Source organism: Chlorocebus sabaeus, chromosome 12 (genome assembly GCF_047675955.1).
Source record: "Chlorocebus sabaeus isolate Y175 chromosome 12, mChlSab1.0.hap1, whole genome shotgun sequence".
In the NCBI taxonomy this organism is placed as follows: domain Eukaryota; kingdom Metazoa; phylum Chordata; class Mammalia; order Primates; family Cercopithecidae; genus Chlorocebus; species Chlorocebus sabaeus.
In genome coordinates, this window is record NC_132915.1 from 113045600 (window position 1) to 113063515 (window position 17916).

General features: G+C 61.0%; 2 protein-coding genes and 1 long non-coding RNA gene across 4 annotated transcripts; 1 reads left to right on the forward strand and 2 right to left on the reverse strand.

The window, feature by feature from the left end:
• Positions 1-86: 86 nt before the first annotated feature.
• LOC140713005 (uncharacterized) lies at positions 87-17916 on the forward strand. The gene is made up of 3 exons (XR_012094904.1): positions 87-313; positions 15517-15643; positions 17053-17916. It is a non-coding gene; the product is annotated as an uncharacterized lncRNA (long non-coding RNA).
• Positions 6856-11453, reverse strand: LCN10 (lipocalin 10). Its single transcript, XM_073022157.1, has 6 exons — positions 11349-11453; positions 10443-10582; positions 9950-10020; positions 9575-9682; positions 8684-8782; positions 6856-7967 (listed from the first exon to the last, which is right to left on the reverse strand). Exons 1-6 carry the CDS (start codon positions 11451-11453, stop codon positions 7939-7941), a joined length of 552 nt encoding a protein of 183 aa, XP_072878258.1. The 3' UTR covers positions 6856-7938.
• LCN6 (lipocalin 6) lies at positions 12429-16837 on the reverse strand. 2 transcript variants are annotated; one of them, XM_073022103.1, is made up of 7 exons: positions 16706-16837; positions 15862-16001; positions 14286-14356; positions 13634-13744; positions 13151-13252; positions 12860-12885; positions 12429-12665 (listed from the first exon to the last, which is right to left on the reverse strand). In XM_073022103.1, exons 1-7 carry the CDS (start codon positions 16793-16795, stop codon positions 12663-12665), a joined length of 543 nt encoding a protein of 180 aa, XP_072878204.1. In that variant the 5' UTR covers positions 16796-16837; the 3' UTR covers positions 12429-12662. The 2 variants fall into 2 exon arrangements, with proteins under 2 accessions (XP_072878204.1, XP_008003792.2); XM_008005601.3 differs by lacking the exons at positions 12429-12665; positions 12860-12885 and having other exon boundaries at positions 13072-13252; positions 16706-16827.

Sequence of the window (17916 nt, forward strand, 5' to 3'; positions counted from 1 at the left end):
CGCGAGAGGACGCGCCGCAGCTTTTATAGCGCGGACGGCGGCCCGCAGGAGTCAATCCTCCCCGCCCAAGCAGCGCCCCCCAGCGGTCCCCGGCCGTGCCCCTCCCCGCGCCCGCCGGTGGGCGCTGCTCCGTGGCTGGCGGGTGGGCGCGTGGGTTCGCCACGCAGAGCAGCGGAAGCACCGTGACCCGTGTCCTGCACCGCGACGCCCCACGGGGCCAGCAGCCGGGGCCGCGCCGTCGCCGACCCGCCGGGTGCCGGGCACGCCACGGACACTCGCGGCTCCCCGTTTTCGCGGAGGATTCCCAGGCCAGGTCAGGAGGACGTTCCACGAGCCCGTGGGTCCCAGTGGTCCCAGCCATCCGCGGCTCCCGTAACTGCCGAACAGCGCCCGCCCGGGGCAGCGTGGGTCTACCACGACGCGCGCCGTCCCTTCCCCACCAGGGGCTCTACCGGTGTCGGCCATGGGCGCGGGTACACACCAGGCGCCTAATGAGTGCTGAGGCGGGCGAGGGTCCCGGCCGGCCGGGTAACCCCGGCCAGGCCTGCCCAGCGCCCTGTCTGCGCTGTGTTCTGGGACCTCGGTCACCGCGCAGGGCGGGACACCGAGGCCTCGCGACCAAGCGACTCGCCGCGGTCGCCGGGCTGCGAACGGTGGTGCCAGGACTCGGACCAGGACGCGAACTCCATAGCAGGGGATGACAGGCCAGAGCCGCAGGGGCTAGGAGGAAGGCCGCGCTGCTGTCCTGGGGCTGGGCAGCCTCTGCATTGCTCAGGGCAGACCGCTCTGGCCTTAAGCCTGGAGAGGACATCAGGAGATGAGGCTTCTCGCTCAGCCTGCTCTCTGCAGCCACAGGCAAAGGCCAGGAAGGCCAGGGTGCAGGAGCTGGCATAGGAGCTGGCTGCAGCTCGGGTGCTGGCTTAGAGGGGGCAGGAGCAGTTGATAAATTCAACTCAAATTTTCATTGCCTTTGCAAAGCCAGAAAACACCTCAGGGCTCCTAAGAAAAGCCCCAGCCCAGGACCCCAGGACACCTCGCAACTGGGCTGCAGCTGTGTGGTCTGATGCTCCTCCCTGTGTGGCCCCACCTGGTGTTGGGGCTGGAGCTGGCACCAGAGCAGGCTCCAACTCCGGAGGTGGTGCAGGCTCTGTCCTAGCACTGACAGGGATGTTGGAGACAAACTGGTTCTGCCCCGGGGACTGACGTTCTGGAACTGCCTCTAGCTGTGTTGCTGTTGCTAATCTTTGCCCTGGGAAGAGTGTCAGAGCTGGTGCTAGCTCTGGATATGGTGCTAGAGCTGGTTCTTGATTGGATTTCGCTCTAGAGCTGGCAGGAACTCTGGCTGTCGTTCTGAAGCTGGTGCAGGAGCTGCTGCAGGTCTGAGATGGCTGTAGCTCTAGAGGGCCTCTAATTCTGGTTCTGGTTGTGGAATCAGCCATCGCTTTATGTCTGGTGCCAGCTCTGGCTCTGGAGGTGGTGCTGCAGCTGGCCCTTCCTCTGGACCTGTCACTGGCTTGAGGCCATGCAAATGGTTTTGGAGCTGGTCCTGGCTGGAGGGTGGATGCTGGAGCTGTACTGGAGCCGGCACAGAGGTGCCTAGACCTGCCCCTATCTCTGGGTGTGCTGCTGGAGCTGGCTCTGATCCTGGAACTAGCACCAGAGTTGTAGCTGGCGCTGGCTCTACCTTCTGAGCTGGTGCAGGAGTTGGCTGTAGCTCTGTAGCTAGTGAAAGCTCTAGCTGTGGAGAGAGGGCAAGAGACATCTCCTTCTCCAGAGATACTGAGTTCCCTGCACCCCGACCCAGCACTTGCTCTGTGCTGGGGGGAAGAGCTACCGAGCACTTACTAAAACCGGTATGCGTAGCCCCGGAGCAGGCCACGACCTGCTGAGCCCCAGGAGAGGACCTGAGCCCCACCACCTGAGAGAGGAGCTGCCCCGTGACAGTGGGGTACTTAGAAGGTGGAGATGTCGCATCTCCTGCCCCGGGTCACATGACAGAAGTCAGAGGGTAGGTAGATGGCACTTCTGTGCAGGTCAGCCCGGGCTGGGTGTGGTGGCTCACGCCTATAAGGCCAACACTTTGGGAGGCCAAGGCATGTGGATCACCTGAGGTCAGGAGTTCGTGACCAGCCTGGCCAACATGGGAAAACCCCGTCTCTACTAAAAATGCAAAATCAGCCGGGCATGGTGGCGCATGCCTGTAATCCCAGCTAGCAAAAGGCTGAGGCAGGAGAATCACTTGAACCTGGGAGGCAGAGGTTGCAGTGAGCAGAGATTGTGCCACTGCACTCCAGCCTGGGCAACAGAGTGAGACTCTGTCTCAAAAAAAAAAAAAAAAAAAACAAAAGTGACAGCAACAGACAGCCTGCAGTCCCAGAGCACCCACACTCTCTGTGATGACTCAGAATTTCTTCCAGACTTCACAGATCACCATTCTGGATAAAACAACAAATCAACTAAATGTGGACACCTTCCCCTCCCTGCTCTGGCTGCCTTGTGGACACACAGGTTCACACCAAGGTCATTACCAAGGTCATCACCAAGGGTTTGCATCCCCCGCAAGCTCTCCCCCCCCACCACACCCCTGAGGGTTGGGACGTTCTGGAATTGCTTTGTTGATCCGCGCTGATGGGGAGGGGTTTGAAGGAGGCGTGTGATCATCTTCAGGTCGAGGCCTGGACGAAGCTGGCTCTGAGGCTGGAAGACATTCCTGGAGAAAACGTAGGGGCTCTTGGCCTCTACACGAAGTCCAAACGAAGTGGGCGGTGAAGTGGGCAGTGGGTGTGGGAGTGGGAAGGTGGAGGTGTCACGCCCCTGCCCCTGGTCACGTGATGGAGGTGGAAGGGTGAGTACAAGTCAGAGTACCCAGTGGAGCCCCGCAGGGCTGCTGGCAAGTGCTCCTGGGACTGCAGAGTGTGTGAAACCAGGCACCCCAGGACGTTTTGGCCATGAGCAGGGATCAAGCCCCCATGGGGAAGGGAGAGTGCTGGGGAGGTCTGACCCTGGCAGGGGCAGATCGGGGGAAGCTGACTGTGCAGGGCTGAACAGTGTCCCCAAAATGTCATTCCACCTGAACCTGTAACCCCAGATCGTGTGTGGAATAGGGTGTCTGGGCGCAGCGGCTCACACCTGTAACCCCAGCACTTTGAGAAATCAAGCTGGGAGGATACTTGAGTCCAGGAGTTCGAGACCAGCCCAGGCAACATAGAAAGACCCTGACTCTACAAAAAATAAAAACAAGTTAGCTGGGTGTCGTGCTGCACACTCATCCCAGCTACTCGGGAGGCTGAGGTAGGAGGATCGTTTGAGCCCAGGAGGTCGAGGCCGGAGTGAGCCATGATTGTGCCACGGCCCTCCGGCCTGAGCGACACAGTGAGACCCTATCTCAAAAAAACAAATCCAAAGACAAAATAAGGTCCTAGATCCAATGACTGCTGAGAGGAGGAGGCCGGCCACAGCAGACAAGGCCTCAGGAGAGGGGGACAGTGATGGGGGAGCTACAGCCCCAGCCTCAGAACACCCAGACCTACCAGCACCGCCCACGGCTGGAAGAGACAGGAAAGAGCCTCCTTCAGCGCCCTCGGAGGAGCGTAACCCTGCAACACCTGGGTCTGGACTTCCAAGTCCAGGCCTCTAGAACTGAGAATGAGCTTCTGATGTCCCCAGTTTGCAGTATTGGGGCATGTCAGGACCTCCCACAGCCAGTGGCCGTTCACAGTGCAGGCCTGATCCAGGGCTGCAGACACGCTCGGCCTGACCCCACGGTCCACCTTGCTTTCGTCACCTGGAGGTCGGCCCTTCCTATCCAGTTCTTTGAAACTGTTAGGGCGTTTGTTTAACAGAAAGAAGAAAGATGACCCAGTCACGTGCAGTGAAAAAGCCGTCAGCCCAAACTGGTGACTCTGGGTCTTTAAACACCTTCAAAAAAATAATAATAAAAAAATAAAATAAAAATAAATAAACACCTTCCATGGGGCCACACAGGTGCCCAGTCCCGTGCCGGAACCCTTGGGAATTGCAAACTATGACCAAAATTGTGGGGCTCTGGCAAGAGCCTCAGGCCACTCCCTGCCACTTTTTCATCCCCAACCTGGACCTCGAAGGCCCAGCAGAGTGACCATCGTAACTCCAGGACAGAACTGCACAGGGCCCTCGGGAGGTCGGAGGTGTCCAGGATCGCTGGCCAGCCCCATCGGCCTGGCTGCAGCTGTCTCTGCTGCCAGTGAGCAAGGATGTCCACAGCTGTGGGCTCACCTGGGAGCTCATCGGTAGCAGACACACCTGTGGGCTCCCCCCAATTTTTTTTTTTTTTTTTTTTGAGGCTGAGTCTTGCTCTGTCACCCAGGCTGGAGTGTAGTGGCATGATCTCGGCTCACTATAGTCTCCATCTCCCCGGTTCAAGGGATTCTCCTGCCTCAGGCTCCCAAGTAGCTGAGATTACAGGCATGCACCACCACGCCTGGCTGATTTTTGTATTTTTAGTAAAGAGGAGGTTTCACCATGTTGGCCAGGCTGGTCTCAAATTCCTGACCGCAGGTGATCCACCTACCTGTGCCTCCCTCCCAAAGTGCTGGGATTACAGGCGTGAGCCACCACACCCAGCCTCTCCTGGATACTTGTTCTCATCTTCCTCCAGAGAGAACCCTGGCCGTGCCGCTGCCTCTGAAATGGGGGTCAGGGAAATGGTGGAAGCAGCTGAGGTTGTGGTGTCTCTGAGGCTCACTCCAGGGCCATGGAGTGGACCTAACCCACAGGGCTGTGTGTGATGAAAGGGCGTCATAGACCGCACGGGCTCTGCAGGGGGTGGCGGCTGGCACCCACAGAACCTCAAGCAACTCTGACCCACCAGCTGGCAAGCCGCGGAGGGAGGTGCACTGGTGCGGGTGGTGTGTGCGTGTCTAACCTCGCCTGCTGTCCCTCCCCCCCTGCCCGTGGGACCCCAAGTGGCCCCTCTCCCCATTCTCCCGGCTCCTTCCCTTCTTCCTCCTCCTCCTCCCCACTGACAGGATTGAGTTGTGGAGATGGCAGCTTCCCTGGGCCCAGGGAAGGGAGGGAGCAGAGCTGGAGGCCCCGGAACAGAGCAATTGCCCTCACCCTGGTGAATGGGCGGTTCAGAGGCCCACACTCGGGGTTCTCGAGGCTGGACAGCAGTTTGGGGCTCCCGCTCAGCTCACGTCCTGCCTCTGCAGCTAGCCGGCATGAGGGAGCAGGGATATCGGAGGGGGGCCGGGGGCCTGGGCCCACCTCTCCATGACTATGCCTTGGCCTGGGATTCTGGAAGAGATGGTCACATCTCTGCCACTCTTTAATGTTTATTGAGACCGTGTCTGCTCTGTAACCCAGGCTGGAGTATAGTGGTGTGATCTTGGCTCACTGCAACCTCTGCCTCCTGGGTTCAAGCAATTTTCCTGCCTCAGCCTCCTGAATAGCTGGGATTACAGGCGTGTGCCCCCACGCCTGGCTAATTTTTTTAGTATTTTTAATAGAGAAAGTGTTTCACTGTGTTGGCCAGGATGGTCTTGATCTCTTGACCTTGTGATCTGGCTGCTTTGGCCTCCCAAAGTGCTGGGATTACAAGTGTAAGCCACTGTCCTGGCCTATGTATATATTTTTTGAGAAAAGGCCTCACTCTGTTGCCCAGGCTGGAGTGCAGTGGCGTGATCCTCCCAGGCTCAGGCAATCCTCCCACCTCAGCCTCCTGAGTAGCTGGGACTATAGGCGCCCACCACCACGCTCAGCTAATTTTTGTATTTTTTGTAGAGATGAGGTCTCACCATGTTGCTTGGGCTCCTAACTACTTTTCCGCACACAGGAGAGCTTTATTTCTCATAAGGGATTGCAGCCAGCAAGGCAGCCCTTCTGACAGGCTGGGAAGCGTAGCCTCGGGCCAGAAGCCTGGAACAGACACTTGGAGGGAGGGGCAGAGGGAACAGGAATTTGTGCTGAAGGAGATGGCCAAATACAGATGTTCAACAAGCTTCAGGAGTCATGAATATTCATGAAAGAAGCATGTGTACGTGCAGCTGAGTGAATTCTCCATGGACTGCACAGAACCACTCTTTGAGGGGTCTGACCTCTCACCCCGTCATGGCTGAGGACTCGGGTTCAGGGGTTCAGGGTTTCTTTGGAACCCCCTGGGCCAGAAGAAGGTCCATTCATGGGGGCCAGGCGCGGTGGCTCACGCCTGTAATCCCAGCACTTTGGGAGACTGAGACAGGCGGATCACGAGGTCAGGAGATCGAGACCATCCTGGCTAACACGGTGAAACCCCGACTCTACTAAAAAAATACAAAAAACTAGCCGGGCGACGTGGCAGGCACCTGTAGTCCCAGCTACTCGGGAGGCTGAGGCAGGAGAATGGTGTGAACCCGGGAGGCGGAGCTTGCAGTGAGCTGCGATTCAGCCACTGCACTCCAGCCTGGGCGACAGAGCAAGACTCCGTCTCAAAAAAAAAAAGGAAGGTCCATTCATTCAGCGAGGGGGTTCGTCTCAGACAACCTCCTGTCATCGTATGGAATGAGACCACCACTTCCCCTGTTGTCCTTCCCAGCTTCTCCCCCACCTCCCCTTTTCCCTGGTTTATAAGACAGGAGAAAAGGGAGAAAGCAAAAAGTTGGAAAGAAACGGAAGATAAATAGCCAGATGACCTTGGCGCCACCACCTGGCCCTGGTGGTTAAAATAATAATAATATTAACCCCTGACCAAAACTACTGGTGTTATCTGTAAATTCCAGACATTGTAGGAGAAAGCACTGTAAAACTTCTTGTTCTGTAGGCTGATGTATGTAGCCCCCAGTCACGTTCCTCACGCTTACTTGATCTATTATGACCTTTTCACGTGGACCCCTTAGAGTTGTAAGCCCTTAAAAGGGCTAGGAATTTCTTTCTCGAGGAGCTCGGCTCTTAAGACGTGAGTCTGCCTACGCTCCTGGCCGAATAAAAAACCTCTTCCTTATTTAATCCGGTGTCTGAGGAGTTTTGTCTGCGGCTCGTCCTGCTACAATCACCCCTTGAATGAGACCCAAGCCCTTCACTGTGGCCTTCAAGGTGCCGTGGTCCGGTGGGCCCCCTCCTGCTCCTCTGCGTGGCTCTCCCCACCGCCGTTCTCATACTGGCATGCCCAATCTCCTTGAGAAGCCATTTTCTCTACTCTGATGTCTTTTCAGAAGTCATATCCTGTTCTAGGGATGCACCCCTGCTCCTCTAGCCCCACTGAAACTGAGTTAATACCCACCACCCTTCCCTAGTCAACCCAAATGCCACCTCCCCCAGGAAGCTCTCCCTGATGCTGCCCTGGATGGAATGAGTCAGACCTGCTGTTGTTGGGCCCTGGCTGCCCCTAGATAGACTTCTAGGGTCTATACTCGAGTATCCGGATGATCTAGGGTCTATACTCGAGTATCCGGGTGATCACGCTGCTGAGGTTGGCGTCTCCTGATCGGGCATTAACTCTGGGAATGCGTTTGCCGATTCTGCTCCCTAATGCAGCCACAGGGGCAGCACGCTCCCTGGCACGTCCTAGGGGCTCTTCTATGTTGGGTGCAAACGGCTTCCTGGGAAAGTGCAGGATGCCAAGGAACACAGAGGGTGGCGGCGGCATGGAGGGCAGAGGGAAGGCACATGGCGAGGACTACGTTGGGTCAGCCTATGGTCTATTTCACGGAAGACAGGGAACAGCAGCGGCCTGCAGTGTGCTCCAGAGGACACTGCGGAAGGGGCCTGACTGACATCTCGCCACCCGGTCAGCCTGTACCCTTCTTCCTCATTCTTTCTGTGATCATAAAGGATCCCTTGAAACACTTGAGTTTCACACTGTCAACGACCTAGAGCCACCAAACACCTCTCAACAAGCCGTGGTCTCCACCTGACATCTGGAACAATGCTCCCCGGGTCTGGGAGGACCACACCTCGAAAGGAAAGAGCAGAGGACGCTGGCTCTCATGGCAGGATGGTGTGTGCACAGGAAGCTGTGGGAGAGGAACACGACCATGCGTGGGTTGGCTGCTCGGAGGAGAAACATGAGCCGTGAACACGTCTGCCCCAGCCGCCCCCTGGTTCCACGCGTGCTCGTCTTGGCCACCACGAGAACACAGCCATGCAGCCCCCAATCCTGTAGCCACAGCTGTGGCACTGCCTGGTCAGATGCAGCATCTGCTCCGGGCACCTCTCGCTGTCGGTGCAAGGCCTGCCAGGCCAAGCCCCGATTCTCAGGGGTGTCAGGAGGCGGGGCAGGAGGCATATTTGGGCAGATCTTTAAAATGGCACCTTTCGGCCGGGTGCGGTGGCTCAAGCCTGTAATCCCAGCACTTTGGGAGGCCAAGATGGGCAGATCACGAGGTCAGGAGATCGAGATCATCCTGACTAACACGGTGAAACCCCGTCTCTACTAAAAAAATACAAAAAACTAGCCGGGCGTGGTGGCAGGTGCCTGTAGTCCCAGCTACTCGGGAGGCTGAGGCAGGAGAATGGCGTGAACCCGGGAGGCGGAGCTTGCAGTGAACTGAGATCCGGCCACTGCACTCCAGCCTGGGCGACAGAGCCAGACTCCGTCTCAAAAAAAAAAAAAAAAATGGCACCTTTCAGATGGCTCCTTTTGTTTCTCCTTCCCTCAATGAATCAGCTCCCCGTTGGGTGGGACGGGCAGGTGAGGCCAGGAGGGCAAAAGGCTGAGGGCACAGTTTACCGTCTTTTGGGAGGATGACGGCGGCCTTGGAGAGCCCCAGAATGTCACACGTGTCCATGAATTCCTTCAGACTCTGGAAGCTCGAAACGTTCTGTCTATCTGAGGTTGAGATCAGGATCGCATCAGAGGCTCCAGCTCCAGCCATTTTAGCATCTGCACCCTGGCCCCCATCGCCACCCTGGGAGCTGCTGAAATGTCCTCAGAGCTTAGGTGTGAAGCAACGATCGGCCACAGGAGGACAGCGGCCGCTGGGTCCCTCCCCACTTACGAGGCAGCTAGGCACGGGAAGCCAGGGTCACCACGCTGTTGCCTGGGGAGCCCTCTCTGCTTGCAGAATCCCCACCAGCCATCCCCCAGCTGTGCCCCGCCTTGCTGCACCCTGAGTGTGCCCCGCCTCGACTGAGACCCCAGGACCCCACCTCCCCTCGACCCCTTCAAACCAGGAGGGCCACTCCTTTCCCTGTACCCCCAGTGGTTGGTGCCTAGAATTGGGTTTGTGGCCTTTAGCCCACACCAGGTCACTTCCACACCCCTCCATTCCGGGCAGACTCCTACCTGGGACCCCTCTGGCACCTCCTCATCCCCATTGCATCCCTCACGCAGAACGTTGCACCTGTACCTGCCACCATCATGGTGGCCTCCACGCCACCTGGATGGCCCACCCTGCTCTGCAGCCTCTTCCTGACGTTCCCCATCCTTGCTTCAGCGACCTCCAGGACCTGCCTGCTGTGGTCTCGGCTTCCACTGCCCCTGCCCTGACCACCGCCCCAACCCCCACTCTCTCTGCCCACCTCACTCCCGGGTCCTGCCCGGCCCCGTGTGCCCAGCACCCCTCTATGCCTCTCTCTGCACTCCCTCCACCATCCTTTGCCATCCACTGTGCCCGCTCACGGAAAAGCAGCAGATTCTTGTAGTTTTGGGCTGCGCGCCCCAGGCGGAGGTAGACCAGGCCGTAGCTGTAGTCAGTGGACAGCACCTGGAAGGCCTTCACCCCTTTCACTGAAAGAGACACCCAGAGATGCCCGCTGGTTCCCGGATGGCGTGGCTGTGCCCACCCAGAGCCCTGACCCCTGGTGTCTGAGGCCTCGGAGCCCCCAGACGGGTGCAGTGTCCAGAAAGGACTGAGTGCCCTCCTGGCGCCTCCCCTCCCGGGCCAGGCCTGCTCAAGGCACAGAGGGGACAGAGGCGTCCCACGCAGCTCCTCCGGGGCTCAGAGCCCAAGCACACCGCCCTCCCGTCCTTCCCTCAGGCCCACCGCGTACGCACGGGTGTTCCTGAACACCGGCTTCTTCCCGTCTTTCCTCAGGATCACCTCCTGGGACTGGCACCCCTTCAACCTGGGGCAAGGCAGGGGCTCAGGCTGCAGACCAGGGAACCCCTCCCCGCCCCACGCCGGCCACCGAATCCCACCGACACATCTCGGTCCCGCCCCTGCTCCTGTGGGACCTGGGAAGGTTGGGGCACCAGGTCCCCAGTTTTTTGCTTCACTAACTCTTGTCAATTTGAGGCTCCGTGGTGTGAGGATTTTCCAATTCGGACCGGGGCCTGTCCCATGGCCCAGGAGAAACCCCCAACTCCCACCTGTGTGGGGGCCCAGGGGCTGCAGGCGGCTTCCTCCGAGTTTAGGGGGAGGAAGTTGGGGGACAGTCCTTGTGGAACTTCCAGACAGACAGGCTCCTCCCAGACTCCTTTCCAGCCCCCAGGCAGCTCCCTCCCCCTGGAAGAGGAGACCCTTGCCTGGGGGGCGCTGCCCACTCACCGGCTGAAGGCAAGGAGCACGCGGAGCTGGCCTACTTTGTTCACCTTTATCACGGACGCTCCCAGCTTCCTCTTGTCCCTGGCCGGCAAGAATCCCTGGGCATCAGTGGCCACGGCCAGAATGTACCAGAACCCTGAAAACTGCACAGCAGGTGTGTGGGCGGGGACAGGAGCTGCCACCCAGGGGCTGTCCCCACCCCTGAGGTTCCCAGCTAGAGAACCCAGGAGACAAGCAACCCTTCTGTGAACCGGAGATCCAGCCCCACCCGGGTGCCGCCTCGGTCCCGGCCACTCTAGCCCTGGCCACTGGAGCTGGGCCGCAGAGAACCAGGTGCCCAGAAGGTCAGGGACCCCAGGTAGCACAGGACTGGGCCGTGGCACCAGCAGGTGGAAGGCCTCCCTACCTCAGAGGCCCCGGCTCCTTTCCACGTGGCCTCCTAGGGGCTGGGTACTGCTTGGCCACTTCCCTTCCCGCCGGCCCTCGGCCCCCAACTCTGCCTGCTGCCAACCCCAGCGCCCTGGGCACCACCGTGCCAATGAGTGCTGCTCCCACGGCTCACTCTGCAGGTGCCCGGGCCCTCCCGCTACAGAACATGCCCCGCTTGCTCCACACCCACTCTGCCCTCTCGGTGTCTTTCAACCTCCTCGGCCACAGCTCCCTGGGCCCCTCCACCCTGACCCTCCCTGATCCCCCCGACTCCCCTGAACCCCTCGAGGCTCCCTGCCTCTGCCCTGCAGCTTGCGGGCCCCTGTGCTGGAGGCTGCAGTGGGAGAAGCCAGGTGGGCATCGCCCGTGCCTGGAACTCCTGGTAGCCCTGCTCCGGGGCGGCTGCCGGGAGACTCTGCAGGAGCCTCCTCCAGCTCCAGGGCCGGTGCCCGGCTCAGGGACCAGCGGCGCATGGCTCACCTTGTTCCAGTTGAGGGTGTGGGACTCCCTGGGGTACCAGTCCTGCACCTGGGACCCTGCAGCCAGCACCAGCACCAGCACCAGCACCAGCAGCCCCTGCCTCATCCTCCTCCTCCTCCCTCAGCCGCCAAGGCCAGTGTTTAAACCTCCCTGGAGCCACCAGCCTGGGTCGGGAGGGGAGGGAGGGGAGGGAGGCAGCAGGTGTGGCCTTGGGCTCTGCTACCCTCTCCCCGCCCAGGGACCACCCCCAAACACTCAGACACAGCCAACACAGCCCCGCCCCGTGGTCATTGCTGGCCTGGGCTGCCCCGGCAGACAGAGGCCGCTCTGAGGCCCCAGGACCCTCCTGCCCTCAGTGCCCTGCCTGGGGTCACTGTGTGTGCCCGAGACTCATTAAGCCCTGGCCCTCATCCCAGGCCTCCAGGTGACAGGCAAAGGGCTGGTCGTAGCCGTTCTGGGGCATATGTGGGCGTGGGGAGCACCATGTGGCCGCCACATACACTGCCCCCGCCACCTTCTTGAGGGCACCACAGCACCTGAGCAGGCACCGAAGGGTGGGCCGGGGCTGTGTGCCCGCGCCCGTGTGTGTGTGTGTGCGCATGTGTGGGTACGTGCTCACATGTGCACACGTGTGCATGCCTAGCCTTGCAGGTCAAGGCATCTATGTGCGCTTCACCTCACTCCAGCATGAGCCTCGAACAGTCCCAAGCCCCGCATCCAGCCCCGAGGCCCCCACGGCCTGTGCTTCTCCCAGGACGGCAGGCAGCCCCCCACGCCCATCAGAACACAGGAGGACCTGCAGGCTCGGGCATCTGGGGTCCCCGCCCCTGCCTAGGCAAGAGCCACAACTCCAGCCCAGAGAAGCCTGAGCCTGGGGGGTCAGGGGCCCCTCTGAGCCCCACCAGCCTCCACGCTCTTGTCCTAGGCAATCTGTGGAGCCTGTGGCACCCCAGCCGTGGTCCTGGTGGACGTCATTGCTGGCTTCCTCCCAGGCTGTGTCCCCTGACCAGCCCCCACCTCCAAGGCGGGGCCTGAATTGGGGTGTCTGAAGACCCAGAGGGGCTCTGGCAAGGGACTGGGTCGGGCACGCGTCTTCTGTGCAGCTGGCTCTATGGTTCTGTGGCCCTTGGTGACGACCCCTGCCATCCTCCCCGCAATTCCCCGGCTGGCCCCCAGTCAAGAGCACCCCTGGTTTGCTGTGGAATTGCTTTATTCTGAGCTGGAGCTGAGCCCTGGGAGCCGCTGAGCGAAATGGGCGGACCCTGGCCGGGTCACAGGACCCTGCAGGCGCTGTCCCTACTAGGGACGCAGCATTCACTGAAAACCAAGACAAGTGTGAGGGGCCCAGCCCACCACGGAGACGCCCTCCACACCCTCAGCCATCCTAGAGGCAGTGGAGCCACGAACCCGTGGGCTTGGGCAGAGGGTCCTCCCGCCCACTGTGCGTACGGTGGCCTCCCCCACCCCAATCCCCAGGGGAGTCCAGGGTGAGGCTCAGGACGGCGGCTTACCGGGAGGATCTTGTGAGCACAGGTGACTAGAAGAGGAGGCAAGACTGGCTGTGAAAAAGGACTGAGCCCCCCTGGCCCCGCCCACAGGACTCGTCTGCTGTGGGGACCAGCCCCCAGGCCTGACTGTGGGCAGGGGCAGGTGAGGACCCCCTCAGCCTGCCTGACTCCCTGAGGGTGACTGAGTCAGGCAGAAGCCAGAATCAGCCCCAGGGTCTGTGCCACCCCATCATGCCCTGTGGGCACCAGAACTTGCCCCAAGCCTCCCCTGTGGCTGCTCCGGTGGACACTCACGGTCCTTCTGCAGCTGGGCCTGCTGCTGGGACAGGAAGCCCAGGCCCCTGCTCCACTTGGTGAAGAGTCCCATGGCCTCCTGGCTGGCTGCCTCCGTCCGACCTGGGGGCACCAGGGCAGTGCAGGGGGAAGCAACCTCTGAGAGCCGGGGAGGGGCCAGGGAGGGGATGGGGCGGGGCAAGGGAGGAGCTGGGGCGGGGCCAGGGAGGAGCTGGGGAGGAGCCAGGGGGCTGGGGCGGGGACAGGGAGGAGCAGGGGCAGGGACAGGGAGGAGCCGGGGCGGGGACAGGGAGGAGCCGGGGAGGGGCCAGGGAGGGGCTGGGGTCAGGGAGGAGACCACCTGCCCTGGGATGCTGGCCCCGGCCCTTCCAAGGCCACCTCCAGTGCAGCGAGCCTCAAGGTGGGGGAACTTGGCCTGCATGAGGCCCCGAGTGGCCCACCCACCACACAGCTCCCCGCGTGGCCCCCGCACGGCGTACTCACTGTATAGCTCCACGGTGTTGAAGGGCTCGTCCCCAAACTCCAGCTGAGTGAAGATGATGGCATAGTCTCTGAAGTTGGTGGCCAGCACCTGGAGCTCCAGCACGCCTATTGCTGGGAAACAAAACCCCCGCCGTGGGGGAGGGCAGCTGCTGTATCCATCCAGGGGCTGCTGGGCTGGTGCTTGGCCACAGGGACGGAGGGTCCAATTCAAGTGAGAGCTCCCAATCCCAGGAGACCCCTCGAAACACACCCAGAGCCCTCAAGCTTTGTCCCCCGACCCCGACCCCACCTGGTGCCAGCATCAAGGGGCTTTCAGAGACTGATGGACAGACAGACAGACAGACGAGCACTGCCCCAGCCTGTCCCGGGTGTGAACGAGGAGTGGCTGTGTCACACTGGCCCAGCGCTGTCCCTATGGACAGCCACTGGACAGGCCCCTTGCCCTCTGCACCTACGGGGACCTTGACTGGACTCCACTGGCATCTGAGCCTGCTGGGAGCAAGGTTCCAGTCCTCTGTCCAGGGGCCTCTCTTCACCCTCAGGATGGGCACCAATCCTAAGACCAGAACCTGTAGCCTGGCATTCAGGAGTGGAGTCCGTCCCTGGCCGCAGGGAAGAACGGCCTGGGTGAGGCCGTGGTGGTCAGACTCACAGGGATTCTCAAACACCCATCCGGAGTTTCGCTTCAACAGCTCCATGACACTCTGGCTGCACCCCTGCAGCCTGGAAAAGAAGAGGCCCATCACCCACTCAGGGTCAAGACCCCGGGGCCCGGTGAGAGGAGACGGAGCTCAGGAGTCGAGTCCAGGCCAGGCCAGCCGGCAGCAAGGCCAGAGCTTCCATCTTCTGCCAGATGCCCCGATGCCTGGAAACCTGCTCTCAGAGAGTGGATGGCGTGGGAGTCCTGAGAGGGGCGGACACTGCTATTCACCTCCTGAGAGATCCTCAGTGCCAGATCTCCACCAGGAACGCTGAATGCTGCTGAGGACGCAACAGGAGACTCAACAGACGGGAGGTTCACCCACAACTCAGGGGAAGAGGCCGGCACTCCCTAAGTGGTCAGTCTCCAGAGTGAGCAAAACCCAGCAAAGGTGCAGTGGCATTTGCCAACAAAGGAAGCTGAGGCTGAAGTCCATGCGGGAGAAACAGCAAGAAGAACTAGGAAAGCCACGTGTGAGGTGCCACCTCAGCCTGGAGCCCCTTGGTCCCAGCTCACCCTGAGGCCAGGCCTGGCCTGGGGGGTGCAGCAGGGCCCCTGCCCATAGCCTCCAGGCACAGGTGCAGGGGGAGGGCACGCTGGGTAGGAGGGCAGGTTCTCCTCTCTGGGCCCTGTGTCTGGCTCAGTGGTTCAGGCCTGGGCTCTGCCACCAGCTTGCCGGGGTAGACGCCCACCACGCCACCCAGCAGGTCACTCTTCTGCGAAGGGAGGCAGGCACTGACTCCTGCCCCAGCATGGCTACCCCTGCAGCCTGGCTGCCCTGTAGGTGTCCCCTGCATAGCACGACCTCGGGAGCCGGCCCCTCCTTTAAGGCTACACAGCTTCTGGGTCCCCCAGGGCCAGCCCAGACCAGCATGGGCAGTGGGGGATGAGTTGGGCCAGCCCTTGGGGGGGTCCCAAAGGCAGGAGCCTCAGGGCAGGAGGGGTGGATGCTGGAGGGTTGGAGGCTGGAGGGCTGGAGGGTTGGAGGCTGGAAGGTTGGAGAATTGGAGGCTGGACACCCATCCCTGCACACTGCCACCAGCCATGCGTGTGGTCAGGTGCACCGGCCTGAGGCCACAAGGCCAGTCTGGCCGACAGCCTGCATGACCATATTGTTTGGGGATTTATATTATAAAAGAACCAGTGGTTCTTAGGCCCAAATGCATTACCCTCCTTTAAACAGAATTCCCGGAAAAGCCTGCCGAGAGGACCGGCTTCCCCAGCTCTGACCCCAGCCTGCAGCCAGATGGCCCAGGACAGGAATGCATCAAGGAGCGTGGTCAGAGCGGTGCCCGGCCGCAGTATTGAAGGTGGGAGTCCCACCTGGAGGCCCCAGGGACACAGCTGTGAGGAGCTGGGCAGAGGGCTGGTGTCTCTGAGCAGAGCCCAGCGGGAAAAGTGAGGGGAGAGCAGAGGGGCCGTGGGAACCCCCAGGCCGTGGTGCCCGGGAGCAGATGTGCAAAGGACATGATGTGCCTGAGCCACAGGCCTGCCTGCGGGAAGGCCTGGCAGGACCCACCCCACTCACCCGTGCTGAGAGGACAGCAGTCGAAGGTTGTTTTCTGGAGTGAGGGTCACCACCACCCCCGCGATGTTCTTCATGTCCTTCTCCACTGCAAAGCTCTTTTCCCGGGAGGCCACCGCAAGCACGTACCAGCGCCCAAGAAGCTGCATTGAGGCCGCTCCTGTGAGGGCCGCCAGCCCTCCAGCCTCCAGCCTCCAGCCTTCCAGCCTCCAGCCTTCCAGCCCTGCAGCCTCCAGCCTCCACCCTCCAACCGTCGAGCCCTCCAGCCTCCAGCCTCCAACCCTCCCACCCTCCAGCCCTCCAGCCTTCCACTCCTCTAGCCTGCAGCCTCTACCCTCCAGCCTCCAGCTCTCCAGCCTCCAGTTCTACAGCCCCCCAGCCTTCCACCCTTCTAGTCTCCAGCCTCAGCCTCCAGCCTCCAACCCTCCAGCCTCAAGCCTTCCAGCCCTGCAGCCTCCAGCCTCCACCCTCCAATCCTCCCACCCTCCAGCCTCCAACTTTCCAGCTTTGCAGCCTCTAGCCTTCAGCCCTCCAGCCTTCCACCCCTCTAGCCTCCAACCTCTAGCTCTCCAGCCTCCAGCTCTCCAGCTCTGCAACCTCCAGTCTTCAGCCTCCAATTCTCCAGCCCTCCAGCCTCCAATCCTCCAGCCCTCCAGCTTCCAACCCTCCAGCATCCACCCCTCCTGCCCTGAGGCTCCTGCCTTTGGGACCCCCAAAGGCTGGCCCAACTCATTCCCCACTGCCCATGCTGGTCTGGGCTGGCCCTGGGGGACCCAGAAGCTGTGTGGCCTTAAAGGAGGGGCCGGCCCCTGAGGACCAGCTTTCTCCACCCCCAGGAGGACTGTACCTGCTTAGGGTCCAGTCTTCCCAACCACACGGCCTGGGCCCTGGGCACTGAGACCAAAGCCAGAAGAGCAGCCAGCAGTAGGCCCCCCATCCTCCCAGGTCCACACCACGCCTCAGGCCCGAGATGTGCAGTCCCTCCAGGCCCCAGAGACCCATTTATACGGCTCTGAATTTCTCCGTGTGGGCGGCACTAACTGCCAGGAACCCTCCTGGCCTCCTGCAAAATTACCCAGGGGGGCGCTGAGCAGTGGCAGCCTCTGAGCCCAGATCAGACAGCTGCACAGCAGGGAGAGGGTCTGGAGTGTGTGCATCCACCACAGTGTACTGATCTCTGCTTCCTTCCACCAGAAGGTTCCAGAATGGGCATCCTAAGGCCAGCTGCATCACCTCCCCGCTTCCTGGGGACCCACGCTCTCCTTCACCCAGTTTGGGAAGCAGGGACCCTGCTGTCCGCTGCCAGGCCCGGCGGGAGGCCAGGGTCAAGCCCTAGGAGAGGTACAAGCAGGGTAAGAACAAGCGGTTCTTAGGAACTGCGGTTTTGGATATCTTTTGTTTCGATCATTAAATATAAAAAGTCCCTGAAAGCCTTTTGATAAAAGCTCCCACCCGCTCCCTGCCCACACACCATTCTGCTTTGTGGCCTGGCCTCCTGTCCCCCACAGCCAGCACCCCCAGGCCAGACTGTCCTGTTCCTTTCACCCCTGCACCCCACCCTCCGGCCCTGCTGCCTCCTGCCTCCCCTCCCTGGGACCCTGGCCTGCTTGTGCCTCCCAAGGCCCCTTGACAGCTCTCTGCAGCCCCTGGCCAGGAGCAGAGGACAGAGGTGCTCGTCAGGGTCTATCTGAGCCCCTGAAGCCCACTGGGAGGCAGCCGGGAGGGTCCTCCCCCAGTGCCGTGGCCTGAACCCTCTGGGATTCACTCCCACACACCTTCACTCATTCGTCAACAAGGGTGCAAGGAGCATGTCCATGCAACAAGGCTGCAGTGCCCAGGGCCGCCTGCGCTCACAGAGCTTACACTGCAGCCCTGGCCGCCTGCCCTGTACCCACGCAGCAGGGCCTGTGACCACCAGAGTGCAGGAAGAAAGCAGAAACCACGCAGCTACTGGGGGCCGAGCCTGTGAAGACTGACCAGGCAGTGGGGCCATGGAAGTGCCAGCCAAAGCCATGGCAAGCAGGAGTTGCCCAGGGGCTGAGCCACGGAACAAGGGGG

Coding starts and splice junctions, on each gene's coding strand:
- LCN10 (XM_073022157.1), bottom strand. CDS start 11,453: ATGAGGCAGGGGCTGCTGGTGCTGGTGCTGGTGCTGGTGCTGGCTGCA. Junction 10,021..10,442: donor GTGCTCCTTGCCTTCAGCCG/GTGAGTGGGCAG, acceptor GCCTTGCCCCAG/GTTGAAGGGGTGCCAGTCCC. Junction 9,683..9,949: donor GCCGGTGTTCAGGAACACCC/GTGCGTACGCGG, acceptor TGTCTCTTTCAG/TGAAAGGGGTGAAGGCCTTC.
- LCN6 (XM_008005601.3), bottom strand. CDS start 16,795: ATGGGGGGCCTACTGCTGGCTGCTCTTCTGGCTTTGGTCTCAGTGCCC. Junction 16,002..16,705: donor GAAGACTGGACCCTAAGCAG/GTACAGTCCTCC, acceptor GCCTCAATGCAG/CTTCTTGGGCGCTGGTACGT. Junction 13,253..13,633: donor CAACACCGTGGAGCTATACA/GTGAGTACGCCG, acceptor TGGTGCCCCCAG/GTCGGACGGAGGCAGCCAGC.